Source organism: Balaenoptera borealis (genome assembly GCF_965194805.1).
Source record: "Balaenoptera borealis genome assembly, chromosome: 10".
Lineage (NCBI taxonomy): Eukaryota > Metazoa > Chordata > Mammalia > Artiodactyla > Balaenopteridae > Balaenoptera > Balaenoptera borealis.
The window spans coordinates 88,989,629-89,001,987 of NC_138874.1; the positions used below are offsets into that span (position 1 = coordinate 88,989,629).

Sequence of the window (12,359 nt, forward strand, 5' to 3'; positions counted from 1 at the left end):
GACAGTCTCCCAGCTGTTTCTGACGGGGGAGTGACTCGGACAGCCAAGTACCCAGACTGAAGCTCAGTTTTATGGGTCAGTAGAAAAGGCCAGAACCAGGCCACTAGCTGGAAATAAGGCTGTAAGTCACTCTGGAAAATCAGCATTACAGTGATGACTATTTCTGGGCCTTGCCCAGCCTCCAATGTGATAACATTGCAGTGGTATCATCTGAGCTGTGAAGAGAATAAACTGTTAGAAATTGATATAGAGGTCTTGGTTTAGTGTTCCTTCTGTGCTATGAATGACAGGTTTAGAGAGAGATCATTAGACCCCTTGCTCAGTAGAGCCATGAACCCCCAGAGATAAGTGCAATGTAAATTGCTCCCAGGGGAGAGCTGGGCAGAGAGACAGCTCCAGGCCCGGCCCAACGTGGATCAGTTTGGACCAGTCCAGATCTGACAGGCCAGGGGGCAGCCCCCCTCTCTTGTTGGTATGACTGAGGAATGAATGAACAAGCAGGGGGCTCCTGGGTAGAGAGCCAGGCCTGCCTCTGGAAGATGTGGAGGTGTGAGAATTGAGACCTAAAGGTCAGTGTTGACCTCACCAAACATGCAAGAACCTTCTGCGACCCTCTCTGGTGAATACAGCGTACTCATTGGAGTGAAGGGCAGGGTGAGGAGAGGGGGTTCAGGTGCAAAAAAAGCCAGGACAGGTCTTCACAGTGTATTTTTATTGTTTGGTTCTAGGTGGTGTGAATATCCAACAACCAGACATATGTACTATCAAATACTAGTTCAATAATACTAATTAATCTTTCCAAAGCATACTCAAATTGCCATCACTTGAAAACCTTCAGTGGTCCCTCCTATATATGGAGTTAGGTGCAAGCCCTCCCCCTGAGGAGTTAGGCAACACCCTCTTAGATTCAGATGATCCCAAAGTATTGCCATCTCTGGGTTCTAGGAAGTCAAAACAAAGTGTGAGAAGTAAGCCTTTTCATTTCCATACTAATAATGAGTGGTTATTCTGCAACAGGCTCCATTCTGATTTCCTTATTGGTTGGTTAAAAAGCTGACTCAGGTGTGGTTGGAACCAGGGAGCATGATCGAGATTGTGGACTGATCTCTAATTCCAGGAGCTGGCCACTAACTTCCTAGATGGCTCTGGCAACTCTCTTTACCTCACTTCCCTCAGTTTTGCATCTGTGAGAATACAGGCTATATAGGATGTAGTACGAACGAAATGAAATAAAAAATGTGAAAGTGCTTGGAAAGCATAGTGAGCCATGTAAGTGGGAGATGGTGTTTTTTGTTGTTACTCTTTTCATTGTCATTCTGGGTAGGTAAACTTCTTGGTCCTTGTACTGCGGCACTGACGAGTTTCATGGCTCCTTTCCTAAAGCCCTCTCTTCCCTTGGCTCCTGTGGTAGTGTTCTCTCTCTCTCTCTCTCTCTGTCTCTGTCTCTGTCTCTGTCTCTCTTTCCCTCCGTTTTCCTCCTTCATTTCTGCATGTTGTTTCCTTTTTGGGGGACTGTTCCCTTATACCTGCCTCTCAGATGCTGGGGTTGCTGGTGCTTGGTCCCGGGACCTCTTTGCTTCTCACACTACATACTCCAGCTGGGTGCTGTTACCAACACCCAGGACTTTAATTACTATCTGCATGTCGATGCTTCCCAAACCTGTATCTCAAGGCTGAATCCTTCTTCTAATTTATATATCTCCACTTGGCTGTTCCACAGGAACTTCATAGCCATGTGTCCAAAGTCAAGATCTTCCTCTCAAACTCTGTCCTTTTCTCTGCCTTTTTATCTTTGGGCTGGTACCACCATCTATAAGATTACCTAAGCCAGAAAGCTGCGGTCATCTGGACCTTCTCCCCCAGGTCCCAGGTATGGAGTCGCTAAATCCAACCAATTCTACCTTTAAATATTTTTCAGGTCTGCTTCTTTCTCTCCCTTCGCTGCTATTATTTTAGTTCAGAGTTTGCCCTGTGACCTATCTCCTTGCCCCTGGCCTTGCCTGCCTCTCCTGTGCTGGCCGCATTGCTGACAGAGCCATCTGCTGCTGTCCCTGCTTCAAACTCTCCAACAGCGCCATCCCTTCCACCTTAATCCAGATGATGAAGCCAAGCCCCGGCCACCTCCCCGTCTCAGATGCTGCCAGTGCCCCTTACTCCAGTGCTGCCTGTGGATCACAGACCTCTGGGGGTGGGCTTGGGCTGAGTAGGCAGTCATTGTAAGGACATCATCAGTATATCATGAACAGATTGTTCCCCATGAAAAACAGTTAAATTTTGCCCATAAATGAGGTAGATCTTTCTCAAATGAAAATGTCAGTAGATCCTGATGGGAATAAAATACACCAGTTCATTTTTTAAAAAAGTAAATATTTTTCAAATGTTAATGCCTGTAGACACTTGGGATTAATAAGACACAAGTTCATTTAAAACTGTTATAAAATTCCTAACAGATTTTTTGGGAGGAAGGGGGCATCATGTGCTTTCTTCGAGCGAGAGGTTTTTAAAGGGACAATTACTGCAGTGTGGGAGGGCTGTGACATTTGTTGCCATTACAAAGGAAGCTTGGAACCTGAGGGCACCTTTGCGCCAGCGTGACCAGAGTAAATGACTTGTAGCTCCACTTTGGGCTGTTGTGTGTGGCGCTCCCTCCACCTGGAGCACAGCCAGTCCTCCTCCTCTGCGGGACTAACCGCCCTGGGTCCCTGCAGAGCCTGCTCTCGTGTTGCCCCCTCCGGGGAACCTTCTTTGACCCCTGGGTTAGGAGCCCCAACTCTGGACTCTCTTGTACCCAAAGCTTACATATAACCACCTCACTGAATTGTAGGGACTTACCCACTCTGCCTCTCACTGGGCTGTGAGCTTGGTGAGGAAAGGTATAGTGCCTTTCATCCCTAAATACTCAGTGCCTAACCGAGTGCCACAGAATTGGGATGGAATATTTTCTGAACAAGTGAATGGACTTTTGAGGCGCTTTCACATTATTTCTGGTATTCCTGGACTGAGTTTCTCCAGCTCTAAAGAGGCTCCCTGGAGGTTTGCTGAGTGTCTTTACAGATTTCATTAATGTACCAATTACTCTTGCTCTCAGTGGCCCTGGAGATGTTAGATAAGACCTGAATTATCGCTGATTTTCACAGTCACTCACTAGATACCTTATCCCAACTGGACACGTGGCCATTGATCATTGATAGCGTTTTTTCATCCTTAAAAAAGGTCTATATGACCACCTCTTAGCTAAGCCAACATGAGTTAATTTTGTGAGAACTTAAGTCCTCATACATCCTTATCTACAAAGTTCCGTCACTGTAACGATGGACAGTGTGCTTTACCACCTCCATTCTATTTTTCCTGCTTACATTTTAATTTTAATATTTATCCTATTACCCAGTTAAGTCATATCACACTAAATATTACAATTATCTTCCACTCCTATGCATTGAACAACTTGTAAGTTTGCAAACATAGTATGTTAATGATAAAAATCACTGATTACTGAGCACTGTCTAGGCAAAAGGCAGGATGCTGTGATTTATTCTATCACATTTAGTCCTCACAACTACCAGCTGAGGCAGGTGTTAGCATCCCTACAGATGAAGACATCAAAGTTTAGAGGGGTCTAAGAGTCACCTAAGTCACATAGCTGGTAAGTGGTAGAGCTGAGATTTGCCCTGCAGCCCCTCACCATAGTCCTATTTGGCCTCCCTTGTGACTGCTAAAAGAGCCCTGTGAGGTACATAGGCAAGTATTATTATTATTATTTTTGTAACTTCACTATTGAGATGAGGTCAGAGAGGTTAGGTGGCCTGGGCAAGGTCACATACCTAATAGGTGGCTAAGCTCTGTCTTGGATTCAGGCCTCCTGATACCTGTTTCTACTATTTCATGTTGTTCCCCAATTCCAGATGGCACTCACTAGGATCATGTTTCTTTCTTTGAAAACCTTTCTTATCATATTTTCATCACATTCTGGGACCTCCTTCCTGGCCTGTGACTTTACAAACCAAATGCTAAATGATCCAGTCTATGTTGAGCTATTTCTCTTAATTCCCTAGCTGCTGAGGGCTTTTAAATTATCCAAATATTAGGACAACTGAGTTTTTATCACCATCTGTTTTTTCAAGGTCTGAATTGCTTTGTTCCTAAACTTGTTTTCTTTGCATGCTATTTGAAATGGGATTCAGCGTCTCAATTTGGAGTCAAGCCCTCTGCTTCCCAGGTCTCTGTGGGATCCCCTTGGCTGGGTCACCCTCCTTCCCCCACCACCCGTCTACAATCTCTGGTCTTCATGGCTTATTATGGTTCTTGCTAGCCATGGATACTGAAGCAAGCTTTCAGCTGTTCTGAGGTCTCAGGGAAGCAAGTCTAGTGAGCATGCTCTTTGCCAGTCTTGAAGATGCTTTGCTGGTCTCTGGCCCGGCCCTGGCTGGACTTTTGTGGGAGCAGAGGCAAGGGAAGCCCGCGTATTATCAGGAACAGCCTGGGGAGCTAGTATCTGGTTTCTGCTGGCATATTTAGGGCCTTGAATGGGACTTAGAGATAACTAGTTCTACCTCAGCCATTTTGAGAAAGTGATTTGCCTTCTGTGAGCTTGGGTTTCCCCATCTGTATGACAGACTAGATGAACCCTAAGATTCTTTCTGGCTCCTACATTTTTCAGGTTGGCTGCCCACAACCTAATAGCTAGCCTGAAGCAGAGTTTAATGCCAAATTCAGAGTGATCCTGTGCAGATAGAAATCTGATCATGACATTCACCTGTCTAAATGCTCAGTAGCTTCCTGCTGATCTTAGAACATTCTCCAAAGTCCTTACAGGACCCCGTGAGCGAGGCCATTTACCTCCATCTGCAGCCCGTAGAGGCCCCTGTAGCTGCTGCCCATTGCAGCTCCCCACCACCTCCCACCTCCTTGCGTTCTGTGTTGCGCTTTCTCCAGTCACAACCTCTCTGTTTTTGTACATGTTGTCACTCTTCTTGGAACCTTCTCCGTACTCCATCCCTGCTTCCAGCCTCCTTTGCCCTGCTAACTCCTACCTGTCCTTCAGGTCAGGTGCCCGCAAAGCACTCCCTGTCACCCAGTACTTCTCCTGTCTCTGCACTCGTCACAGCATTGGGATCGCTGACTGCTTGCCAGCCCCTCCCCTGGTCAGGAGCACCATGTGTCCGCCCTGCTCATCTTGCGCTCTCCTGTCCACTAACCCATATAGAGCAGGTGCTCAGTAAAAGAAGGATGGGATATAAATACATGGGCAGACGAACTACAATCTGGAAGGAAAAGACACCGTGGTAGGAGGACAGACTTGAGTTAGAGCCCACATCTGAGCATGACGTGTGCAGGCCTAGACATGTCACAGTTGGCTCTGGTCTGGGTTTCTGGATTGTTAAATGCGAGAGAGGGAGGGAGGGAGGGAGGGAAAGCAGGAGTGGGAACAGAAGAGAGGGAGGAAGGAGGAGAGAAGGGAGAAGGTATAATAATCTGAGTAGTGTGGGGCGGGGAGAGTATCAGCTCCCTTTGCTGCTCAGTAACCCGCACCACCTCCTGGCTTCGACTCCGGTGCCAGCGTGCTTCCCCGCGCGCCACTAGAGGGCCCCCTTGCTCTTCACAACGGTGCTGAGAGCGCGCGCGCCGGTTCCCCAGAAGCGGAGCTCCTGCCTCTGCCCCTCCAGCCTGCTCTCCGGTCCCGGCGAGGCCCGGAGACGTGCGCGGCCCTTGGCCTCCTGGAGCAACAAACCGCAGGATCACTCCAGTCCCGACAGAAACTTCGTTGCGGTGCACTCGGCACCCCCGCGCCCCCGCAATGTGGCTAATATTAAGGAACCATGCGAGGCCGGGCTGCCATTCCTGCCGGGGGTGCGGCTTCCCGGCTGGCGTGCAGGGGGCGGGGGCCGCCGCGCGACTCGGCGCCTGGCTCTCCTGCCTGGTGGGTCCCGGTGCCCCGCCCTCCCGCCAGCCGCACCTGTGTGCGCTTTACAGGCCCCCGAGGCCCAGCTGCCCCTGGAGGCCCCCTCGCTGAGTTAGGAAGCTGGTGTGTGCAGCTGCCCTGCCCTTCTCCAGCTCAGGGGCAGGTTAGAGCCGGGAGGGAGCCCGGCCGGGTTTGAGGACGGAGGGGCCTTGCTCCATTTCCCTGCTCCGGGAGAGGCTGTGCATCTGGAGAGAGGAGGTTCCTTTGAAATGGCCGTGAGTGATGCTAGCCGCTGAGGAGGGCTGCTCAGAGGTGGCCGCAGCTGGCTCGTCCCCACTTGCCCAGCTGAAGCAAAAGCTGTAGGATGCTCATGACCCTCTCAGGGGAGCTCCTACTCCTGAGGGGTCATTGGGAGGACTACTTCCTCCCAAGTGTGTCCTGAAGCTTTCTCCTATGTGTTAGGGGATTGTTCTCCTGCTAGGCTAATTGTTCTCATTTCTAAATTTTCAGTGGCACGTGGTTTAGTGCCTTCTTGCGCATGATAATAGTTCAAATTAATGCTTGTCGGGTTCCACTCAGTCAACCTCTCCAGGGGTTCTCATGTGGTTGGTTGGACACTCCAATCCCTTACTCTGCTGTTGTTAAAGAGAGGAGACGAAGTGAAAAATGGAGGTGAATGCTTCCTTTTCCCCTTACCCCTTGAAAAGCCCGCATTTTATATGAAGTTCCTGGCCACTTAGACAATTTGAGGCTGATAAGATCATTTGCCCTATGTCCTGTTCTTTGAGAGCATATTGAAATAATGAGGAGTTTCAATCTAGCTTCTGTATCACTGAACTAGGACTCCTTTATGCAAGCAGAGCTGGGGAGTTTTAGGCAAGTTGTTAGGGATGTAAGCTTTTCCTGTTTGCAGTTAGGCTTGGGGGTCATGATTTGATCTGTGTTCTATCCAAGTCTGTGTAATAATGGCTTATGCCATCATGGGATCCTACCATCTGCTTCTAGTGGTTTAAAATAACAGCACACTTGGCAAACAAGGTGAGAGCCCAGCTAAGGAACCTGCATTTACACTGATATTGTTAACTTCCAACAGATGAGGCAGTCATCTGGGGGCACTTTGGGAAGACAGTTTGATTCTGTGACCATCTCAAAGCTCCATGTCATAGGCATATCACACTCAAACCACAATAGGAACCAGCTATTAAAATCATGGAGACTTTACCATGTGGTTAACTCTGTTCCCTCCCATTGTAAAGACTTGGTGCCATGATCACCGACATCCACAAATGGTATGAAAGGGGCATTATTCACAGTCCTACTGTTCTTTGTGTTGTACAAATTCAATTATAACAGATGTAGTCCTTACCCACTATGACAGAAAACACAGAAATATGCAAATGTGTGGTCAGAGGCACTATAATTAACACATTACACAAGGGGAGAGAGAGAAAGAAAATCAAACTTCATGGCCTGGATTTCAAGGCCTTCTGCATTCTGGCACGAATGTATTTTTATGGCCTCTCCCCTCACCTCATAAAGCATCCTCTATTCCAGTCACATGAGACGATATGCTATGGCCCCAAACAAAATGGCCCTTGAACTTTTGTACTTCTAAACCTTTAGTAAGCTCATTCCATTGCCTGGAATCGCCTTCCCTCCAGCATTTCCTAGATGTATGGCTCAGCCTTACAGCTCCTGCTCAATGGTCCTCAGCCCTGAGGATTTCCCAGATTCCCAGGTTAGAATTCATCTCTCCCTTCCTTACACATGCATTCTCCTACATTTACCCTCTGTGGTCGGTCTTGTCTTAAAGTATCCTGTGTGGGGAGGGACCAGGTTCCCCAGTCCTAATTGTGTGGAGCTGGAAGGGGCAGTAGAGGATCAGAGGCATTCTCTTTATTACAGGCAGTCTACAGGTGAGATCAAGAGAGTCAGGTAAAAGGGCAGGCGTGTGTGTGTACAGACAGGTTTTCCATATGTGAGGGTATGAAATAGAGTCCATTAGTCATGTCCAAAATGAGTTCCATTACTGTAAGTTCACGGCTTCCTGGCAACCTATTCAAATATGTTAAACCAAAGGGATAAATAGCTCAGTTTGATCAGATTTTGACAGTGTTCCCTATAACATCAGGTGCACTGGTGTACCCTCAAAAGGGAAAAATAAGATGTCCCGGTGGCACAGGTTCTGCTCCAGGGTCCACAGATGTCAGAGTACAAAGAGTGTGGTGACTCTGAGTTGTTCTAGAGAAGGTGAGTGGGGAGGAGGATAGGCTGTCAAGTGATTGCTGGTGTTTGGCAGCTGGTCCACAGTTTGGTGCTCCAACCCCTTGTCTGAATGAACCACATCCTGTTGTGGGTTCCCGATGCTTGGCAGCCAAAGAAATACTGATTCAAGGCCCTGGCCCTGCTATAGGGATGAGGTGGATTAGGACTTTTCAGTTCCCTGAGGCTTATGTTTGTCCATCACCTAAACCACAGCCTCTGGAGGATGTGGAGAAAGGAGAAGACAAGGACCATTTCTTCTCTGCCCACCAGAACTGCCTATGTATTCTGCTTCCCTGCCCCTCAGTTTAGAATCAACTGCCCAGAAACGTGTTAGCTTTACTCTAAAGTGCTCATTTACCAGGATTTCATCTGGGTCATCTGGAACAGAATGGAAATCTCTGCTTGCAACGAGGGTCCCCAAGTGAGTGGAGCTGGGGTGGAGACACCACAGTATTGATGGACAGCTATGCAGAGAGATTCCAGCTGCTGGGAGTGATCTGGAAGAAAATGTATTCTGAGAGCAAATGAAATCTCTCAGAAAATAACAGTGAGAATGCTGGATTCCTAAACATCTTGGTTTAAGATGTCAGGTCACTGTAAAATATAAAAGCATTTTATAGTCCTCTAATCTGCACAGAGATCTGTACATTACTAATGGAGTTAAAACAAAACAAACAGTAAAACCTTTGGGAACCGTACACATCTTTCCACTTAGTCATAGAGAACTCCCAGGGGCTCCTGGCATGTTCTCACCTTTGGCAAAATGGCTTAGTGCCTGAATGAAGAATAGAATCTGGGTGAAATCAAAGATGCAAATCAGCTGGAATCTTGTTCCAGCATTTTCTAGAGGGACAATAGTTCTCAACTTTGGCCACATATTTGAATCACCTGGGGAGCTTTAAAAAATACTGGTGTCTGGGTCCCAGCCCAGAGACTTTGATGTAATTGGTCTGGGGTGCGGCTTGGGCACTGGGGTTTTTAAAGATCCCCAGGTAATTCAAAGTGCAGCCATGGTTGATCACCAGGAGCTGATGACGGAAGAGTGGGAATATGTGGTAGGTGGGGCGGGGGTGGGGGGAACCAAATAGCTTTCTAACCATTACGTTCTGAATTTATTTTGAATAAACAGGTCTTTCCTTACTCTTTTGGAGTACCATGTAAGAGGCCACGTTTTTTAAACTAAAAAAAAGATGTGAGCTTTTCAAAGGCAAATTTTCTGTTGAATAGTGTAGAGTGAGCACTTCTGCTATTTCTGCAGAACTGCTGCATTTAATGTTTTCCCTGTAGTGAGTACTCTGGTGAGTTGGATGAGCTCCTCAATATGTACCAGGGAAGTGTGTGTGTGGCACTTTACAGCAGGAATTCAGAACCAAATCCAATGGAGCATTTGCACAGATAAAAAACTCTGTATTTCTTTAGCACTGAGAAGAAAAAGTGTGCATTTCTTGAAAGGCAAGGTCGCTAAAGTCATTTAGATTCCTCTCAAGTCTTGGGCTGTGTCACAGACACAGACAAAGAGCAGTTCAAGCTCTCTTCAGGCAGAAGGCACTAAGGGGGTTAAATATATCATTCAGTATCCTCACTATATTTTCCAGGTATGTATATAATTAATTACTTAGATAATGCTGTATGCATTGCTTATAGCTACTATCTCTTTAGGAGCCACCCAAAACCCTCAAATGAGCACAAGAGTGAAAAGAATCCAAACTCCTCTAAGTCTTGTTGAGTAAGCGTACAATGAGTAAAAATTGGAAGGCTTATTTCTCTACACTTTTACTTCTCCTTATTTTTTCTACAGACTGACTCTGAGCCTTAAGTATAAGAATTCTTATAATACATATAGTCATATATATTTATATTTATACTTTCACAGCATCTATTTCAGACTTTCTGAACTGGAACACTAACTTGAACTTTGCTGGTTAGAAGTACCACCTTCCTGTTCGCCTTCGACCATTTCGTAAATCTCCCCAATCCCAGGCATCTCTCTTGCCTCTCCTTGCTCCCAGCCTCTGCGGCTCCTCTGTTCCTCTGAGGGGCTCTGAGTGGCCTTTCAAAAGGCCTGCAGGTGATGTGGTTACATGTGCAACAGCAGGGCCTTTTCCTCCAGGAAAAAGAGGTCTCCATCATCTTTTTTTCTGACATTTTAAAAATGGCATCTGAAGCCCTGCAGAGGTTAACAGGTTTCCTCACACACTCTCAGCTTAAAAAGCACTATTGATGTTCCCTACCTCTTACAGAACATCAAAGCAAATTCCAAACGCATTAAAGAAATGAATATAACAAATGAAACAAAAAAGAAACTAGGAGAAAATAAAGATATGTATTTATCTGATTTCAGGAATATAAGTAGACAACCATATAAATGGAAAGAAGGAACCACAAAGCAAAAGATAGATTTAACTGTATAAAAAGGGAACACTTCTGTATGTCAAGATAATACCCTAAAAATGAAATAGTTGGAAAAATAGCAAATAAAATGCTGAGGAAAATATTTCAACACATGTGATAGGTAGCAAAGGGGAAATTGCCTTATATTAGAAAAAGCTTACAAATCATTAATAAAGTGGATAACAGCCCAATAGAAAAATAAACAAAGGGGATGTAGAAAACTCACAAAAGCAATAAAATGCTAATAGATGCAAAAATTTCAACCTCACTAATCCTTAAAGAATACAACTTAACATAATAATACTGTTATTCATTATGAGGTTGGAAAAGATTTTAAAATATTACTGTTGTGTTGCTGAGGTAAATTGTAAGAACAAAATGTTCACATTTCCTAGTCCTTCTCAGACCTCCACAGCTAAGCTTGTCTGAGGTAAGAAAATTGAACAGTTAATCATGTGAGATAAGTTTATATAACTCAATGGATTCCAAGGTGAACAGTGAGTGATCAGGGAACCTGCTATTTGAGGAATGGCTGAAGAAGGTGAGAGTGTTTAGCTTGGAGACTAGAACTCTAAGGGAACACATATTGGAAAATTGTTACAAGGACGGTATAGATTTACTCTGCTTAATTTTTCTAAAGCAAGGATAGAAATGGGAAGAAAACACCCTTTGGCCACAAGTAAGGAGGATCTTTCCTACAATAAGACCTGTCTAGTCCTAAAGTGGGCCAACTCATGAGATGAAGAGTCTTATCAAACAGAAGCTGACGGGCTTTTTGTCAGGGATGTTATAGAAGAAACTTCTTGATCTCTAAGAGTACTTCCAAAATTTTCCTCTATAAAGTCATCTTTTAATAACTTTAGAACTTTTATAGAGTGGTTTATTTTAAGAAGAAACTAATTTAAATGATCCCAGACAAGTGAGGATAATGGAAACCTGCAGGGAGTACATCTGATCGACCAGAGTTCAAAAACTCCAAGTACCAACTAATATCAGCAGTATAGAACTTGAACACTTAGATGTCTTGAATCTGCTGAGATATATGGAGTAATGGCCCCTTCAGTCCCAGAAGACAGGTCTTCAGGTTTTGTTTCTGAGTGAGAATTCTTGGTATAGAATTCTTAAGGTTAAGGCTTTTCCTAAAGCTCCTTTTACCAGATCTGTCCATGTCCCAAAATAAATGTGATGCTTCCCAATATCTGTGGTGGGTCAGGTGGTAGCCAGTTCAGCCCTCAGGACTTTTCATACTAGCCAAGCTCTGAATCTGGAGATGAAGTATCATAATGTGGTCTGTTCCAACAGGGACATGAAGATATTTTTAAAGTCTTAGCACCTGGGAGTTACTTCAGTATTTTCAGAACCTATCTGTTTGGCTAACATCAAATGACACCTCTCTAAAGGCATGCAGTTAGATGCCAATGTTTTCCTTTGATATAGGATTTAATGAGGCTGAAATCAAAGCAAAAGTTATATCCCAGAGAGATGGAAAAAACAAGCAGTACACAGAGAAAGAAGAAAAAGATGTTCATTTCTTCACAGAACAGGCAATAAGATTCTTGGTTTATAGGAGGCTTGAAGTTCTTTCAGCTAAAATCATGGCAGCTGAAGGAGAGGCTCATGCAGATATGAAATTTAAACATTTAATATGAAACCTATTAGCCCCAAAGCAGAAATATTCTGCACCTCTCTCATGGCACCACCCACAGTCTGCTTCCTGTTTGTTTTTTTGCTTCTAATAATAGAGATGAACTTTTTGAGGGCAGAGAACTCAGAATCCCTTTCCCCTCCAAACATGCCTATTAAA

The 12,359-nt window shown here is 45.2% G+C and overlaps 1 protein-coding gene and 1 long non-coding RNA gene across 7 annotated transcripts in view; one reads left to right on the forward strand and one right to left on the reverse strand.

Annotated features, from left to right (window-relative positions):
- LOC309636102 overlaps nt 1-12,359 on the forward strand; it is a 35,250-nt gene that overhangs the window by 14,895 nt on the left and 7,996 nt on the right. The gene's annotated exons all lie outside the window — the stretch shown is intronic.
- Nucleotides 1-12,359, reverse strand: part of HPSE2 (heparanase 2 (inactive)) — a gene marked incomplete at its 5' end in the record, with an annotated part of 614,795 nt that overhangs the window by 2,356 nt on the left and 600,080 nt on the right. Inside the window, one exon of one of the 6 annotated variants that reach the window (XM_082408109.1) lies at nt 5,588-5,714. The exons of the other annotated variants lie outside the window; for them this stretch is intronic. Coding sequence (XP_082264235.1) covers nt 5,597-5,714 — 118 coding nt within the window. The 3' untranslated portion in view covers nt 5,588-5,596. Of the gene's footprint in view, nt 1-5,587; nt 5,715-12,359 lie in introns of those variants that run through there. 6 annotated transcript variants of the gene reach the window in all.